The 17747-nt window shown below is 50.6% G+C and overlaps 1 protein-coding gene across 1 annotated transcript in view; it reads right to left on the bottom strand.

Moving 5' to 3' along the window:
• Positions 1-930: 930 nt before the first annotated feature.
• LOC109887915 (BCL-6 corepressor-like) overlaps positions 931-17747 on the bottom strand; it is a 101381-nt gene continuing 84564 nt past the window's right edge. Inside the window, exons 17-19 of the mRNA XM_031792261.1 lie at positions 10687-10765; positions 7466-7619; positions 931-2221 (exon numbers count right to left, since the gene is read on the bottom strand). Coding sequence (XP_031648121.1) covers positions 1912-2221; positions 7466-7619; positions 10687-10765 — 543 coding nt within the window. The 3' untranslated portion in view covers positions 931-1911. The remainder of the gene's footprint in view (positions 2222-7465; positions 7620-10686; positions 10766-17747) is intronic.

The following is a 17747-nucleotide window of genomic DNA, read 5'->3' as shown; positions in this document are numbered from 1 at the left end:
TCTCTCTCCCCACGCCCCTCCGCGCTCCAGAGCCTCCAATGTCACAGCGAATAGATAAACGGGGGATTAGCCCACGTGGTAGCACCAATCTGATGACGGGAAGGAAATAATTACCCCACTAATGTAATTTATAGTTTTTTAATTAAGTAGCCTACACAGGTTTCACCCCCAAAAAAGACAAGGAGAGGGAAAATCTAGCCAAACCTCGCTAATTGGTGTGGCAGAAGAGAAAACGTTACCGGTTTGTTAGCCTACATCAAAAAAACGGTTGGATTATTTCTAATATTGATGGCTGATTTTGGATATAGCCGCTAGCCTACATTTCAAATAGGCATACTTTATCGGACCACGCTAGCACACGAATAAAGGGGCTATACATAGGCAAGTCATTATTTTTGGAAATCAAATCAAATATGACGGGGGAAACGTGTGTTGCCCAGGGGATAGTTTCATATCCTTGTACTTAGGACATAAAACACCCGAGGTAAATCAACAAGACCGACAGACGTTCATTTTGATGAGCTAGAAAAGGACAACAGATTAAACAACATGCATCTGACGCAAACAGGCTTTCCTGCGGATAGTCAGGCGCTGCTATGCAGGGGTAGATTGTGTCAATTTGTTGGCGGTGTTTGTTAGCCTGCATGGCTTTGTAAAACACCGATCGGGATATTACGCAAACACAAACCAGCAGATATGACAAGCAGCACACCACACAGATAATTCATGTTTCGCTATTTCAAGGCAAACAACAACCACGTTATAATAAAATAGGTCCTGTGTTTCTCTATAGTCCTGGTTGGAATAGTCCCGGACAAGGGAGGAATCCTACAACCAGAATTTCTGGAAAAACTGGGAATTTTGGGAACATTTCAGAATTTTACAAACCTAAAAATGGAAATGATCTAGATGAATAAAATACGATAAAGGTTCACTTTTATTGCGATTTATTTAAATGAACTTTTTTGTAAAATATAAATACAAATAAGTGTATTTAATTACAAAGTTTAAACACTTACATTGCCAAAACAAACAAACCAAACACCCCAGTCAGAAAACCAGTTACTGAAATGGTCATCTTATTTACAAGTTCAAGCATGAATCTCACTCTTCAATTGAAATGGCTTGTAGTATCTTACATTTATATTTTACAAAAAACCCACATCAAATATCTTAATTCCTCATTGTTATAAATAAGAGACAAATAAAGCTAGGTTTTTAGACAATGTTGAAAATAAAAATCCCCAAATCTTTGGGATGAGCCATGAGTGCTAAAATGTTTTTGTCACAGTTCACCTCTCTATATATATATCTATCAAAGTCCAATGGGTCGGTAAAGCTCAAATCAAGTGCACTGCCATGATCCAAAGTCAAACAATAACCTTTACCTCAGAGGTCCACATTCGACTCACATTGCTCCTGACCTGTTCACTAGCCTAGTCAACCCAAACAGTGTCAAAACCCACAACCTGACCACAACATGACAACCAAAGCAGCAGATATACAGTATGGATATACATACATATATATATATATAGAACAAATTAAATCGGCTGTTAATGTATACATATATAATATATTTATTTAAAAAATTCAGTTTGTGTGGCGCTGGGGTCTGTTTCCTCTTTGAAGGGATACTGTCCAGTATTCAACGTCCAGTCCTCACAGGGCATGGGAACGTACACATGGAGCGTGTGTGTGTGTTGGCTACGTCCCAATACTCTCTCCTTCCTCCCAAAGTGTTCCCTTCCCTGCACCGATTTGAAAGGAAAGGACTGGTATAAGAAACATGGTGGAAAACTACCACTAGCCAAATAACTGCACCAGATTTGTGGAAACTAGTGAAGGAGTGTCCACTTCAGGAGAAAGTAGATCTTATTGAGAGTCACCCTCTGTGTGTGTATCTCAGGGTCACGAGCGGGCTTTAGCTTTGACCCGGGCCCCTTTGGGTTCCCATTGGCTGTCCAAACACTCTAGCGAGGAGCCCAGCAGCGCAGCCATCTCCGAGCTGGTCTCAACCAGGTCCAGCAGCTCCTTGCTGTCGGGGAGGAAGGCGGCGAGCTCGTCGGGGCACGAGAAGAGCTGCGACAGTGACGCCTGCTTGTAGAACTCTGCCTCGGCGATGGTTGCTACCTCCAGATGGGCGAATGCTGCCCTGAACGCCCTGGAGGACATTCTGAGTCTCTTCAGGACGTCTGATAGCAGCAGCCAGTTTCTGGGACTGAGGGGGTAAAGAGAGAGAAGGAGAGAGAGGGAACGGGTAAGCACGGTTCTACACTTGTGATGTGACACCAGTGGCTCCAGCTTTTCAACACTAGCTGTAATTATGGGCTGTAGCACCGTGGTTGGGGTTTTCAACATCTGTCACACACATATAAACACAAAGGCTTTTCTGGGGGCGCTCTGTGAATTCAGTTGGTGTGTGAATAATCCTTATGTGAGAATGGATGTGTGTAACCCCCCCTCACACACACACACACACACACACACACGGGTAGGTGACGAACAACAGGCGCTGTTCAATCGATAGCACTTGAAATGGTTAGCTGTGTAGCGCTGCGGCTGGGGAGCAGCTGAATGGGGAGAGGAGTGTAAATGCAAGCGCTGCCGAGCCTCCGTGTGTGTGTGTGTGTGTGTGTGTATGTATGTGTGTGAGTGAGAGAGAGCGCAGGCCGGCCTCACAGCCCAGGAGATCCATTAATACTGCATCAGCCAGAAGAGCAGAGCGAGCCGAGAGAGACAAGAGGAGAGAGTGAACGAGAGCAGAGAGAGAGACAAGAGGAGAGAGTGAACGAGAGCAGAGAGAGAGAGACAAGAGGAGAGAGTGAACGATAGCAGAGAGAGAGACAAGAGGAGAGAGTGAACGAGAGCAGAGAGAGAGACAAGAGGACAGAGAGAACGAGAGCAGAGCGAGAGAGACAAGAGGAGAGAGTGAACGAGAGCAGAGAGAGAGACAAGAGGACAGAGAGAACGAGAGCAGAGAGAGAGACAAGAGGAGAGAGTGAACGAGAGCAGAGAGAGAGACAAGAGGAGAGAGTGAACGAGAGCAGAGAGACAAGAAGAGAGAGTGAACGAGAGCAGAGAGAGAGACAAGAGGAGAGAGTGAACGAGAGCAGAGAGAGAGACAAGAGGACAGAGAGAACGAGAGCAGAGCGAGAGAGACAAGAGGAGAGAGTGAACGAGAGCAGAGAGAGAGACAAGAGGAGAGAGTGAACGAGAGCAGAGAGAGAGAGACAAGAGGAGAGAGTGAACGAGAGCAGAGAGAAAGACAAGAGGAGAGAGTGAACGAGAGCAGAGAGAGAGACAAGAGGACAGAGAGAACGAGAGCAGAGCGAGAGAGACAAGAGGAGAGAGTGAACGAGAGCAGAGAGAGAGACAAGAGGAGAGAGTGAACGAGAGCAGAGAGAGACAAGAGGACAGAGAGAACGAGAGCAGAGCGAGAGAGACAAGAGGAGAGAGTGAACGAGAGCAGAGAGAGAATGAGAGCAGAGCGAGAGAGACAAGAGGAGAGCGAGAACGAGAGCAGAGCGAGAGAGACAAGAGGAGAGCGAGAACGAGAGCAGAGCGAGAGAGACAAGAGGAGAGCGAGAACGAGAGCAGAGCGAGAGAGAAAGAAAGAGTGGGGAGGGGAGCTCCGCTGAGAGATGGAGAGAGAGAGACAAGAGGAGAGAGAACGAGAGCAGAGCGAGAGAGACAAGAGGAGAGAGAGAACAACAGCAGACAGAGAGAGACAAGAGGAGAGAGAGAACGAGAGCAGAGAGAGAGAGACAAGAGGAGAGAGAGAACGAGAGCAGAGCGAGAGAGCCAAGAGGAGAGAGAACGAGAGCAGAGCGAGAGAAGACGAGGAGAGAGAGAATGAGAGCAGATCGAGAGAGAAAGAAAGAGTGGGGGAGGGGAGCTCCGCTGAGAGATGGAGAGAGAGAGACAAGAGGAGAGAGAGAGAGAGAGACAAGAAGAGAGAGAGAACGAGAGAGAAAGAAAGAGTGGGGGAGGGGAGCTCCGCTGAGAGATGGAGAGAGACAAGAGGAGAGAGAGAATGAGAGAGAAAGAAAGAGTGGGGGAGGGGAGCTCCGCTGAGAGATGGAGAGGGAGAGAGAGAGCGGTGCTCAGACTGAAGATTACACAGAACAGTGCGCTGCAGCCAAGAGGGAGAGAATGAGAGGGAGGGGAGGAAGAGAGGGTGAGTGACGAGGCCGGGAGGAAAATGGTGTGGGAGGCAATTAGCGCTGTCTGCATTCACACACGTCTCTAGCTAACGTCTCCGGCTAACGGCAGCCTGCCGTGCTGCGTAGCGTCAATCTCCATCTTCTCTATATTTCTCTCTACCATCCTAAAAAACCTCCTCTCTCTACCATCCTTCTACCAAACCTCCTCTCTCTCTACCATCCTATCAAACCTCTCTCTCTACCATCCTATCAAACCTCTCTCTCTCTCTCTCTCTCTCTCTCTACCATCCTATCAAACCCCTCTCTCTCTCTCTCTCTCTCTACCATCCTATCAAACCTCTCTCTCTCTCTACCATCCTGTCAAATCACCTCTCTCTCTCTACCATCCTATCAAATCACCTCTCTCTCTCTACCATCCTCCTATCAAATCTCTCTCTCTACCATCCTAAAAAACCTCCTCCTCTCTCTCTACCACCCTTCTATCAAATCTCCTCTCTACCATCCTATCAAATCTCCTCTCTACCATCCTATCAAATCTCCTCTCTACCATCCTATCAAATCTCCCCTCTACCATCCTATCAAATCTCCTCTCTACCATTCTATCAAATCTCCTCTCTACCATTCTATCAAATCTCCTCTCTCTCTCTCTCTCTCTACCATCCTATCAAATCTCCTCTCTCTCTCTACCATCCTATCAAATATCCTCTCTGTCTACCATTCTATCAAATATACTCTCTTCCATTCTATAAAATCTCCTCTCTACCATCCTATCAAATCTCCTCTCTCTCTCTACCATCCTATCAAATCTCCTCTCTCTCTCTACCATCCTATCAAATCTCCCCTTTCTCTACCATTCTATCAAATATACTCTCTTCCATTCTATCAAATCTCTCTCTCTACCATCCTATCAAATCTCCTCTCTACCATTCTATCAAATCTCCTCTCTCTCTCTACCATCCTATCAAATCTTCTCTCTACCATCCTATCAAATCTTCTCTCTACCATTCTTTCAAATCTCCTCTCTCTCTCTACCATCCTATAAAATCTCCTCTCTAGCATTCTATCAAATCTCCTCTCTCTCTCTACCATCCTATCAAATCTCCTCTCTCTCTCTCTCTCTCTCTCTCTCTCTCTCTCTCTCTCTCTCTACCATCCTACCAAATCTCCTCTCTCTCTATACCATCCTATCAAATCTCTCTCTCTCTACCATCCTATCAAATCTCCTCTTTCTCTCTCTACCATCCTTCTATCAAACCTCCTCTCTCTCTCTCTACCATCCTATCAAACCTCCCATCGTTCTCTCTAAAATCCTCTATCCAAGCTCCTCTCTGTCTCTTTACCCACCCTCTCTGTTCCTCTCTCTACCATCCTTCTATCAAACCTCCCATCGTTCTCTCTAAAATCCTCTATCCAAGCTCCTCTCTGTCTCTTTACCCACCCTCTCTGTTCCTCTCTCTACCATCCTTCTATCAAACCTCCCATCGTTCTCTCTAAAATCCTCTATCCAAGCTCCTCTCTGTCTCTTTACCCAGCCTCTCTGTTCCTCTCCATCTCTCCAACCCCCTAATGTTTCTCCTCCCACAGTATTAAAGAGCTCTGCTTCTACTAGTCTACCTTCTTCCCTCCACATAAATCATTTCCTCCTGTGGCGAGCCCCCTGGTTAATGACACCCCCCTCCTCCTCCCTCCGCCAGGTCGGTGTGAGTAATGACACTCCCCCCTCCCTCCCCCAGATCGGTGTGACTAATGACCCTCCCCCCGCCCTCCCCAGGTCGGTGTGACTAATGACTTTATCGATACCCTGATCATAATGACCCTCCCCCCTCCCTCCCCCAGGTCGGTGTGACTAATGACCCTCCCCCCTCCCTCCCCAGGTCGGTGTGACTAATGACTTTATCGATACCCTGATACCCTGATCATAATGACCCTCCCCCCTCCCCCCCAGGTCGGTGTGACTAATGACTTTATCGATACCCTGATACCCTGATCATAATGACCCTCCCCCCTCCCTCCCCCAGGTCGGTGTGACTAATGACTTTATCGATACCCTGATCATAATGACCCTCCCCCCTCCCTCTCTCAGGTCGGTGTGACTAATGACTTTATCGATACCCTGATACCCTGATCATAAGGCCCCCCCCCCCCCTCCCTCTCTCAGGTCGGTGTGACTAATGACTTTATCGATACCCTGATCATAATTATCCCTCCCCCCTCCCTCCCCCAGGTCGGTGTGACTAATGACTTTATCGATACCCTGATCATAATGACCCTCCCCCCTCCCTCCCCCAGGTCGGTGTGACTAATGACTTTATCGATACCCTGATACCCTGATCATAATGACCCCTCCCCCAGGTCGGTGTGACTAATGACTTTATCGATACCCTGATACCCTGATCATAATGACCCCTCCCCCTTCCCTCCCCCAGGTCGGTGTGACTAATGACTTTATCGATACCCTGATAATAATTATCCCTCCCCCTCCCTCCCCCAGGTCGGTGTGACTAATGACTTTATCGATACCCTGATACCCTGATCATAATGACCCCCCCCCCTCCCTCCCCCAGGTCGGTGTGACTAATGACTTTATCGATACCCTGATACCCTGATCATAATGACCCCTCCCCCTTCCCTCCCCCAGGTCGGTGTGACTAATGACTTTATCGATACCCTGATAATAATGACCCTCCCCCCTCCCTCTCTCAGGTCGGTGTGACTAATGACTTTATCGATACCCTGATCATAATGACCCTCCCCCCTCCCTCCCCCAGGTCAGTGTGACTAATGACTTTATCGATACCCTGATCATAATGAGCCTCCTCCTCCCTCCCCCAGGTCAGTGTGACTAATAACTTTATCGATACCCTGATCATAATGACCCTCCTCCTCCCTCCCCCAGGTCAGTGTGACTAATGACTTTATCGATACCCTGATCATAATGACCCTCCTCCTCCCTCCCCCAGGTCAGTGTGACTAATGACTTTATCGATACCCTGATATCCTGATACCCGATCATAATGACCCTCCTCTCGTCTGTTTAATAACACACTGGAACGGGGAGAGGAGGGACGGATGGATGGAGGAAACCCAACATGCAGTGAAGTGTAGGGTTACTGGTGAGAACAACAACACTGTTATAATGTGGCTGGGTAACCGTGACAATACTGTAATGGTGGTCACAGGTGGACAGACTAAAGCTCATTATTTTGCTTACTGCAGGACAGAAACCGATTCACAACTATAGTCAGAACCGGAAGGGGAAATGTTATTTCTGGGGCTCATAATGACACACAGACACTTACCCCTGTGAGAGGGAGAGCTGAATGTTGTAGCAGGGCAGGAGGGGTCGGTCAGAGAACTCAAACTCAAAGCCCTGCCTCGTGTCCTCCTCCTCCTCCTCTCCTGGGCCTGGGGGGTTAGCCAGGATGTCATAGGCTGCTGGGTCCTCACCTGACTCTGCAACACACACACACACACACACACACACACACACACACACACACACACACACACACACACACACACACACACACACACAGTTACAACACTATTCTGTAGAGATGACCAAACACACTGTTACAACACTATTCTGTAGAGATGACCAAACACACTGTTATAACACTATTCTGCATCAGTGGCGATGACAGGTGAGTACTACACAGGTCAGGTTACAGAACTCAAACATGTGGGCACAAACAACCATTCCAAATGAAACGCACATGACTGTCTACACCTGCATCACCCCCCACAACACACACAGCCAGGGTTGAGCTGGAGATAAATGCCTGTGGCAGATAAGGTCAGCCTCGCCAAACAGGCACAGTCAGAGCATTGTACTGCTGGCTGCCCCCCCTCCCTCCCTCCAATGATAGCATGAAGCAGCCAGGTGTTGCCCTGGGGCGCCCAGCTCCACTCAGCCCACCAAACCGACCGCAGGGTGTGTGTGTATCAGTGTGTTGAATAATGCAGGTATGGAAAGATCCTAGCAGCCGTCCACCCCCACTTCATCCACGTCTGCCTTCACAGGACTAGGGGTGGTATTAGCATGTAATATCTATGTTTTCTTGCGGGAAGAGGGGATGAAATATTAGCGTTGTCCATTAGGCAACATTTGAAACGACCTTGAAGAATTTCCACAAAGTTGTCACCGGTGACACTCAAATCACAGAGAAAGATTAATTATGACCTTCAACTTCCGTTTGTAATATGATGCAGGAATGTAATACAGTTCTCTGTCCTCTCCAGCTGGAAGTCCAACCTCTCCCTGCTGTTCTAACACGGGGGGGCGGCTGTGGTCTGAGGGACAATTCACAATTTGGAGAAAGGGAGGGGATGAGGGGAGGAAAGGAGGGAGTGAGCAGAGGAGGAGGGAGAGGGGGATTAATTGGTAGTTTGGCGTGGGTCTCTAATAGACCCTCATGCCTCACATTCCTGTGATTCCAGGACTGGAGAGAGGATAGAGGGAGTGGAGAGAGGAGGATAGAGGGAGTGGAGAGAGGAGGATAGAGGGAGCGGAGAGAGGAGGATATAGGGAGCGGAGAGAGGAGGATAGAGGGAGTGGAGAGAGGAGGATAGAGGGAGCGGAGAGAGGAGGATAGAGGGAGCGGAGAGAGGAGGATAGAGGGAGCGGAGAGAGGAGGATATAGGGAGCGGAGAGAGGAGGATATAGGGAGCGGAGAGAGGAGGATAGAGGGAGCGGAGAGAGGAGGATAGAGGGAGTGGAGAGAGGAGGATATAGGGAGTGGAGAGAGGAGGATATAGGGAGTGGAGAGAGGAGGATATAGGGAGTGGAGAGAGGAGGATATAGGGAGTGGAGAGAGGAGGATAGCGGGAGTGTAGAGAGGATCGAGGGAGTGGAGAGGATAGAGGGAGTGGAGGGGATAGAGGGAGTGGAGGATAGAGGGAGTGAGAGAGGAGGATAGAGGGAGTGGAGAGAGGATAGAGGGAGTGGAGAGGATAGAGGGAGTGGAGGGGATAGAGGGAGTGGAGGATGAGGGAGTGGAGGATAGAGGGAGTGAGAGAGGAGGATAGAGGGAGTGGAGAGAGGATAGAGGGAGTGAGAGAGGAGGATAGGGGAGTGGAGAGAGGAGGATCGAGGGAGTGGAGAGAGGAGGATAGCGGGAGTGGAGAGAGGAGGATAGCGGGAGTGGAGAGAGGAGGATAGGGGGAGTGGAGAGAGGAGGATAGAGGGAGTGGAGAGAGGAGGATAGAGGGAGTGGAGAGAGGAGGATAGAGGGAGTGGAGAGAGGAGGATAGAGGGAGTGGAGAGAGGAGGATAGAGGGAGTGGAGAGAGGAGGATAGAGGGAGTGGAGAGAGGAGGATAGAGGGAGTGAGAGAGGAGGATAGAGGGAGTGGAGAGAGGAGGATCGAGGGAGTGGAGAGAGGAGGATAGCGGGAGTGGAGAGAGGAGGATAGCGGGAGTGGAGAGAGGAGGATAGGGGGAGTGGAGAGAGGAGGATAGCGGGAGTGGAGAGAGGAGGATAGAGGGAGTGGAGAGAGGAGGATAGAGGGAGTGGGAGAGGAGGGAATTTGCTTTCCTAACAGCTGGAGTGATGCCCATTCTGTAGTAGCCCCCCCCCCCCCCCCCTTCTCTCTCTCTCTGGAGCTCAAACCTCCATAGCATCACTAGTTAAAACCAGAGACCTTTCTACGTGGCATTGAGATCCACATATCTCAGTTGGTTGGAGCGCGGTGGGTGTCGGCAATGCAAAGGTTGCAAGTTGGATTTCAACATGGGCCATCAATATGGATCGTAAGCAATACATGGGATAAACTTGTGGTTTGGAGGCAGGAGAGTAGGGAGGCAGGAGAGTAGGGAGGCAGGAGAGTAGGGAGGCAGGAGAGTAGGGAGGCAGGAGGGGAGGTAGGCAGGAGAGTAGGGAGGCAGGAGAGTAGGGAGGCAGGAGAGTAGGGAGGCAGGAGGGGAGGTAGGCAGGAGAGTAGGGAGGCAGGAGAGTAGGGAGGCAGGAGAGTAGAGAGGCAGGAGGGAGGCAGGAGAGTAGGGAGGCAGGAGTGTAGGGAGGCAGGAGAGTAGGGAGGCAGGAGGGGAGGTAGGCAGGAGAGTAGGGAGGCAGGAGAGTAGGGAGGCAGGAGAGTAGGGAGGCAGGAGGGAGGCAGGAGAGTAGGGAGGCAGGAGTGTAGGGAGGCAGGAGAGTAGGGAGGCAGGAGTGTAGGGAGGCAGGAGAGTAGGTAGGCAGGAGGGGAGGTAGGCAGGAGAGTAGGGAGGCAGGAGAGTAGGGAGGCAGGAGTGTAGGGAGGCAGGAGAGTAGGGAGGCAGGAGGGAGGTAGGCACAAAAGCGTAGCTGGGAGGGAAAATCTATCGGATACAAGAGAAGCCACTGTTCTCTTTTTCTGATGTTGTCCTTCTGAATCAATGCTGGTCTCCTCCGAGAAGACTCCCACAGAGATTTACCTGAGGGTCTTTCTCTGTCTTCTTCCTGCTGCTCCTTTCTCTCCCTCTCTTCTCCTGTGTGTGTGTGTGTGTGTGTGTCTGTGTGTGTGTGTGTGTGTGTGTGTACTCACCACACACGGCGCTGCCGTAAAACTCCCAGTAGATGCCTTCGTCAGTGTCTTCACGCCCCTTCAGGTCGGAAAAAATACTCTAGAGAGACAGAGACACGGTACAGCTATAAACAGAGACAGAGCAGAGAGAGACACGGTACAGCTATAAACAGGGACAGAGCAGAGAGAGAGATACGGTACAGCTATAAACAGGGACAGAGCAGAGAGAGACACGGTACAGCTATAAACAGGGACAGAGCAGAGAGAGACACGGTACAGCTATAAACAGGGACAGATCAGAGAGAGACACGGTACAGCTATAAACAGGGACAGAGCAGAGAGAGACACGGTACAGCTATAAACAGGGACAGAACAGAGAGAGAGACATGGTACAGCTATAAACAGGGACAGAGCAGAGAGAGAGACACGGTACAGCTATAAACAGGGACAGAGCAGAGAGAGACACGGTACAGCTATAAACAGGGACAGAGAGAGAGAGAGACACGGTACAGCTATAAACAGGGACAGAGCAGAGAGAGAGACACGGTACAGCTATAAACAGGGACAGAGCAGAGAGAGACACGGTACAGCTATAAACAGGGACAGAGCAGAGAGAGAGACACGGTACAGCTATAAACAGGGACAGAGCAGAGAGAGAGAGACACGGTACAGCTATAAACAGGGACAGAGCAGAGAGAGAGACACGGTACACCTATAAACAGGGACAGAGAAGAGAGAGAGACACAGTACAGCTATAAACAGGGACAGAGCAGAGAGAGACACGGTACAGCTATAAACAGGGACAGAGCAGAGAGAGAAACGGTACAGCTATAAACAGGGACAGAGCAGAGAGAGACACGGTACAGCTATAAACAGGGACAGAGCAGAGAGAGACACGGTACAGCTATAAACAGGGACAGAGCAGAGAGAGACACGGTACAGCTATAAACAGGGACAGAGCAGAGAGAGAGAGACACAGTACAGCTATAAACAGGGACAAAGCAGAGAGAGAGACACGGTACAGCTATAAACAGGGACAGAGCAGAGAGAGAGACACGGTACAGCTATAAACAGGGACAGAGCAGAGAGAGACACAGAGACACGGTACAGCTATAAACAGGGACAGAGCAGAGAGAGAGACACGGTACAGCTATAAACAGGGACGGAGCAGAGAGAGATACGGTACAGCTATAAACAGGGACAGAGCAGAGAGAGACAAAGTACAGCTATAAACAGGGACAGAGCAGAGAGAGACACGGTACAGCTATAAACAGGGACAGAGCAGAGAGAGACACGGTACAGCTATAAACAGGGACAGAGCAGAGAGAGACATGGCACAGCTATAAACAGGGACAGAGCAGAGAGAGACACGGTACAGCTATAAACAGGGACAGAGCAGAGAGAGACACGGTACAGCTATAAACAGGGACAGAGCAGAGAGAGAGACACGGTACAGCTATAAACAGGGACAGAGCAGAGAGAGAGAGACACGGTACAGCTATAAACAGGGACAGAGCAGAGAGAGAGACACGGTACAGCTATAAACAGGGACAGAGAGAGAGAGACACGGTACAGCTATAAACAGGGACAGAGAGAGAGAGACACAGTACAGCTATAAACAGGGACAGAGAGAGAGAGACACGGTACAGCTATAAACAGGGACAGAGAGAGAGAGACACAGTACAGCTATAAACAGGGACAGAGAGAGAGAGACACGGTACAGCTATAAACAGGGACAGAGCAGAGAGAGACACGGTACAGCTATAACAGGGACAGAGCAGAGAGAGAGACACGGTACAGCTATAAACAGGGACAGAGCAGAGAGAGACACAGTACAGCTATAACAGAGACAGAGCAGAGAGAGACACGGTACAGCTATAAACAGGGATAGAGCAGAGAGAGAGAGACACGGTACAGCTATAAACAGGGACAGAGCAGAGAGAGACACGGTACAGCTATAAACAGGGACAGAGCAGAGAGAGAGACACGGTACAGCTATAAACAGGGACAGAGCAGAGAGAGAGACACAGTACAGCTACAAACAGGGACAGAGCAGAGAGAGACACGGTACAGCTATAAACAGGGACAGAGCAGAGAGAGAGACACGGTACAGCTATAAACAGGGACAGAGCAGAGAGAGACACGGTACAGCTATAAACAGGGACAGAGCAGAGAGAGACACGGTACAGCTATAAACAGGGAAAGAGCAGAGAGAGACACGGTACAGCTATAAACAGGGACAGAGCAGAGAGAGACACGGTACAGCTATAAACAGGGACAGAGCAGAGAGAGACACGGTACAGCTATAAACAGGGACAGAGCAGAGAGAGAGACACGGTACAGCTATAAACAGGACAGAGCAGAGAGAGAGACACGGTACAGCTATAAACAGGGACAGAGCAGAGAGAGAGACACGGTACAGCTATAAACAGGGACAGAGCAGAGAGAGAGACATGGTACAGCTATAAACAGGGACAGAGCAGAGAGAGACACGGTACAGCTATAAACAGGGACAGAGCAGAGAGAGAGACACGGTACAGCTATAAACAGGGACAGAGCAGAGAGAGAGACACGGTACAGCTATAAACAGGGACAGAGCAGAGAGAGAGACACGGTACAGCTATAAACAGGGACAGAGCAGAGAGAGAGACACGGTACAGCTATAAACAGGGACAGAGCAGAGAGAGAGACATGGTACAGCTATAAACAGGGACAGAGCAGAGAGAGACACGGTACAGCTATAAACAGGGACAGAGCAGACAGAGAGACACGGTACAGCTATAAACAGGGACAAAGCAGAGAGAGAGACACGGTACAGCTATAAACAGAGACAGAGCAGAGAGAGAGACACGGTACAGCTATAAACAGGGACAGAGCAGAGAGAGAGACAAGGTACAGCTATAAACAGGGACAGAGCAGAGAGAGACACGGTACAGCTATAAACAGGGACAGAGCAGAGAGAGACACGGTACAGCTATAAACAGGGACAGAGCAGAGAGAGAGACACGGTACAGCTATAAACAGGGACAGAGCAGAGAGAGACACGGTACAGCTATAAACAGGGACAGAGCAGAGAGAGACACGGTACAGCTATAAACAGGGACAGAGCAGAGAGAGACACGGTACAGCTATAAACAGGGACAGAGCAGAGAGAGAGAGAGACACGGTACAGCTATAAACAGGGACAGAGCAGAGAGAGACATGGTACAGCTATAAACAGGGACAGAGCAGAGAGAGACACGGTACAGCTATAAACAGGGACAGAGCAGAGAGAGAGACACGGTACAGCTATAAACAGGGACAGAGCAGAGAGAGAGACACGGTACAGCAATAAACAGGGACAGAGCAGAGAGAGACACAGTACAGCTATAAACAGAGACAGAGCAGAGAGAGACACGGTACAGCTATAAACAGGGACAGAGCAGAGAGAGACACGGTACAGCTATAAACAGGGACAGAGCAGAGAGAGACACGGTACAGCTATAAACAGGGACAGAGCAGAGAGAGACACGGTACAGCTATAAACAGGGACAGAGCAGAGAGAGAGACACGGTACAGCTATAAACAGGGACAGAGCAGAGAGAGACACGGTACAGCTATAAACAGGGACAGAGCAGAGAGAGAGACACGGTACAGCTATAAACAGGGACAGAGCAGAGAGAGAGACACGGTACAGCTATAAACAGGGACAGAGCAGAGAGAGAGACACGGTACAGCTATAAACAGGGACAGAGCAGAGAGAGAGACACGGTACAGCTATAAACAGGGACAGAGCAGAGAGAGAGACACGGTACAGCTATAAACAGGGACAGAGCAGAGAGAGATACGGTACAGCTATAAACAGGGACAGAGCAGAGAGAGACACGGTACAGCTATAAACAGGGACAGAGCAGAGAGAGAGACACGGTACAGCTATAAACAGGGACAGAGCAGAGAGAGACACGGTACAGCTATAAACAGGGACAGAGCAGAGAGAGAGACACAGTACAGCTATAAACAGGGACAGAGCAGAGAGAGACACGGTACAGCTATAAACAGGGACAGAGCAGAGAGAGACACGGTACAGCTATAAACAGGGACAGAGCAGAGAGAAAGACACGGTACAGCTATAAACAGGGACAGAGCAGAGAGAGACACAGTACAGCTATAAACAGGGACAGAGCAGAGAGAGACACGGTACAGCTATAAACAGGGACAGAGCAGAGAGAGAGACATGGTACAGCTATAAACAGGGACAGAGCAGAGAGAGAGACACGGTACAGCTATAAACAGGGACAGAGCAGAGAGAGAGACATGGTACAGCTATAAACAGGGACAGAGCAGAGAGAGAGACATGGTACAGCTATAAACAGGGACAGAGCAGAGAGAGAGACATGGTACAGCTATAAACAGGGACAGAGCAGAGAGAGACACGGTACAGCTATAAACAGGGACAGAGCAGAGAGAGAGACACGGTACAGCTATAAACAGGAAAAGAGGCCGTATAAGCCCCGCCCCCCACCCTGGCTCCCACGCCCCCCACCCTTGCCCCCACGCCCCCCACCCTGGCCCCCCACCCTGGCCCCCACGCCCTGGCCCCCCGCCCTGGCTCCCCCGCCCTGGCCCCCCGCCCCCAACCCTGGCCCCCCACCCTCCCTGTTCACTCTCACGTGGAACAGGCGGAGCGCGGCAGTGTGTGTCAGACATGCATCTCTAATCAGATTCCACTCGGGAGCCTTCAAAGCCGCTAGGGAGCCATGCACGCTCTCACACACACACGTAAATCACCGGGTGTTCACTCCACCGAGTGTTCATTTAAAAACGGCTCCGGCTGCTTGGACAGCAGGTCACTATGTTTGCATTCTGTGTGTGTGTGTGTGCTTGCGCGCAGGGAGCCGGTGTGGGAGCGGGGGCAGCTGTGCGGGGGCTTGGCGTTGGGTGGGTAGTGTGGCAGTGCCAGAGGCAGCAAGGGAGTGTTGTGCCAGCTACAGCCATTCAGGGATTCAGCAGTTAAGCCTCATTAAAAAACCCACGGAACGACAGAGAAGAGAGAGAGGGGGAAAGAGAGAGGCAGAGAGGGAAAGGAGAGAGAGAGGCAGAGAGGGAAATGAGAGAGAGAGAGGCAGAGAGGGAAAGGAGAGAGAGAGGCAGAGAGGGAAAGGAGAGAGGCAGAGAGGGAAAGGAGAGAGAGAGGCAGAGAGGGAAAGGAGAGAGAGAGGCAGAGAGGGAAAGAGAAGAGAGAGGCAGAGAGGGAAAGGAGAGAGTGGTAGAGAGAGAGAGGGGCATTAGGGAGATGGAGAAAGGAGAGAAAGAGAGAGAAAGGAGAGAGAAAGAACGAGGCGAAGGAAAGTAAGAAAGTGTGTGTTGTGCTAGCTGCTGATTAGAGCTCTCAGGGAGAGAGAACACATTGGGGGAGGAGGTGAAATCAGACTGGCAGGCAGCACATCCAGACAAACCTGACGATTTACCACGCCCCCCTTCTCTCTCTCCCTCTCTCTACTTCCTCTCGCTCCATCTTTCATTCTCTCTCTAGCTCCTTCACGCTTGCTCAGCCTCGTTCCAGTTCTCTCTGTCACACTATCCCCCCCTCTATATTTCATTCTCTCTCTCTAGCCCTTCACACTCCCTCCATCTGTCTTTTAGTCGTACTCACTCTCTCTATTTCACACACTCACTGTTTCTAGCTTCCTTGCGCTTGCCGTGCCTTCCGCTCGCTCGGTCTCTAACGTGGTCTTACACAAAGCCTGGGAGTTGAGACGGAGAGAGGACTGGAACGAGAGCACGGAAGGAAGGATGAAGAGGCTATTACCCTGCAACGCCACTGAGTGTGTTCATTTGTTAGTGCTGGCTTGTTGTATATATGCCTCTCTGCAGTGTGTGTGTGTGTGTGTCAGCAGGGTATAGCTGAGCACTGTGCTCCCCATAGCTCTAAATGACAGGCTGGCTCTGTGGCCGTGCTGCTCTGTGGCCGTGCTGCTCTGTGGTTTGCGGGGGAAGCAGCCGTTTTAAATGCTAAGTGGGAAGTGGTGATTAGGGGAGGAGAGCGGTTGGAGAGAGGGAGCGAGGGAGAGCAGCGAAGAGAAGAAAAGAGAGGTGCTGGGCTCTGATTGCTACCCCCGTCCACCCCTCCTTCTGCCCCCGGCTCTCTGCTCTCCCTGGGTAATGTGGGTCACGATATTGCAGCACTCAGCGCTCAGGGCAGTGTGTCTGTGTGTGTGTGTGTGTGTGTGTCAATTGAGATACGTCTCTCTACCGACACAAGCCGCCTCTGTGTTACATCACCACCATACATCCAGCTCCACACAGACACGGAAACACACGGCTATTTCAGATGTTGTCTTGTTTCCCTGCTCAGTCCAAGGCATTCGGGAACGAGAGATCTACCTCGCAAATGAACAGGATTAGGAAACAAAATCCCAGAGAATCCCTGTAGAAGGCCCAGAGGCCAGGGAGGGAAGGCCAGAGAGGGAGAGAGAGTCCAGAGAGGGAGAGCGAGTCCAGAGAGGGAGAGAGAGTCCAGGGAGGGAAGAGATAGAGGAGAGTCCAGAGAGGGAAGAGAGAGAGGAGAGTCCAGAGAGGGAAGAGAGAGAGGAGAGTCCAGAGAAGGGAAGAGAGAGAGGAGAGTCCAGAGGAGGGAAGAGAGAGAGGAGAGTCCAGAGAGGGGAGAGAGAGAGAGAGAGAGAGAGAAGAGTCAAGAGAGGGAAGAGAGATAGGAGAGTCCAGGGAGGGAGGGGAGAGAGGAGGGTCCAGGGAGGGAAGGGAGAGAGGAGAGTCCAGGGAGGGAAGGGAGAGAGGAGAGTCCAGAGGAAGGAAGAGAGAGAGGAGAGTCCTGAGAGGGAAGAGAGAGAGGAGAGTCCAGAGAGGGAAGAGAGAGAGGGGAGAGAGAGGGGAGTCAGAGAGGGGAGAGAGAGAGAGCGAGAGAGAGAGGAGAGTCAGAGAGGGGAGAGAGAGGAGAGTCAGAGAGGGGGGAGAGAGAGAGAGGAGAGAGTCCAGAGAGGGCAGAGAGAGAGGAGAGGGCAGAGAGAGAGGAGAGTCCAGAGAGGGAAGAGAGAGGACAGTCCAGAGAGGGGAGAGAGAGAGGAGAGTTAAGAGAGGGAAGAGAG

Source organism: Oncorhynchus kisutch, linkage group LG16, assembly GCF_002021735.2.
Source record: "Oncorhynchus kisutch isolate 150728-3 linkage group LG16, Okis_V2, whole genome shotgun sequence".
Classification (NCBI taxonomy): Eukaryota; Metazoa; Chordata; class Actinopteri; order Salmoniformes; family Salmonidae; genus Oncorhynchus; species Oncorhynchus kisutch.
The sequence above is the reverse complement of the archived record's forward strand: the minus strand, read 5'-3'. Positions and strand labels throughout refer to the sequence as shown.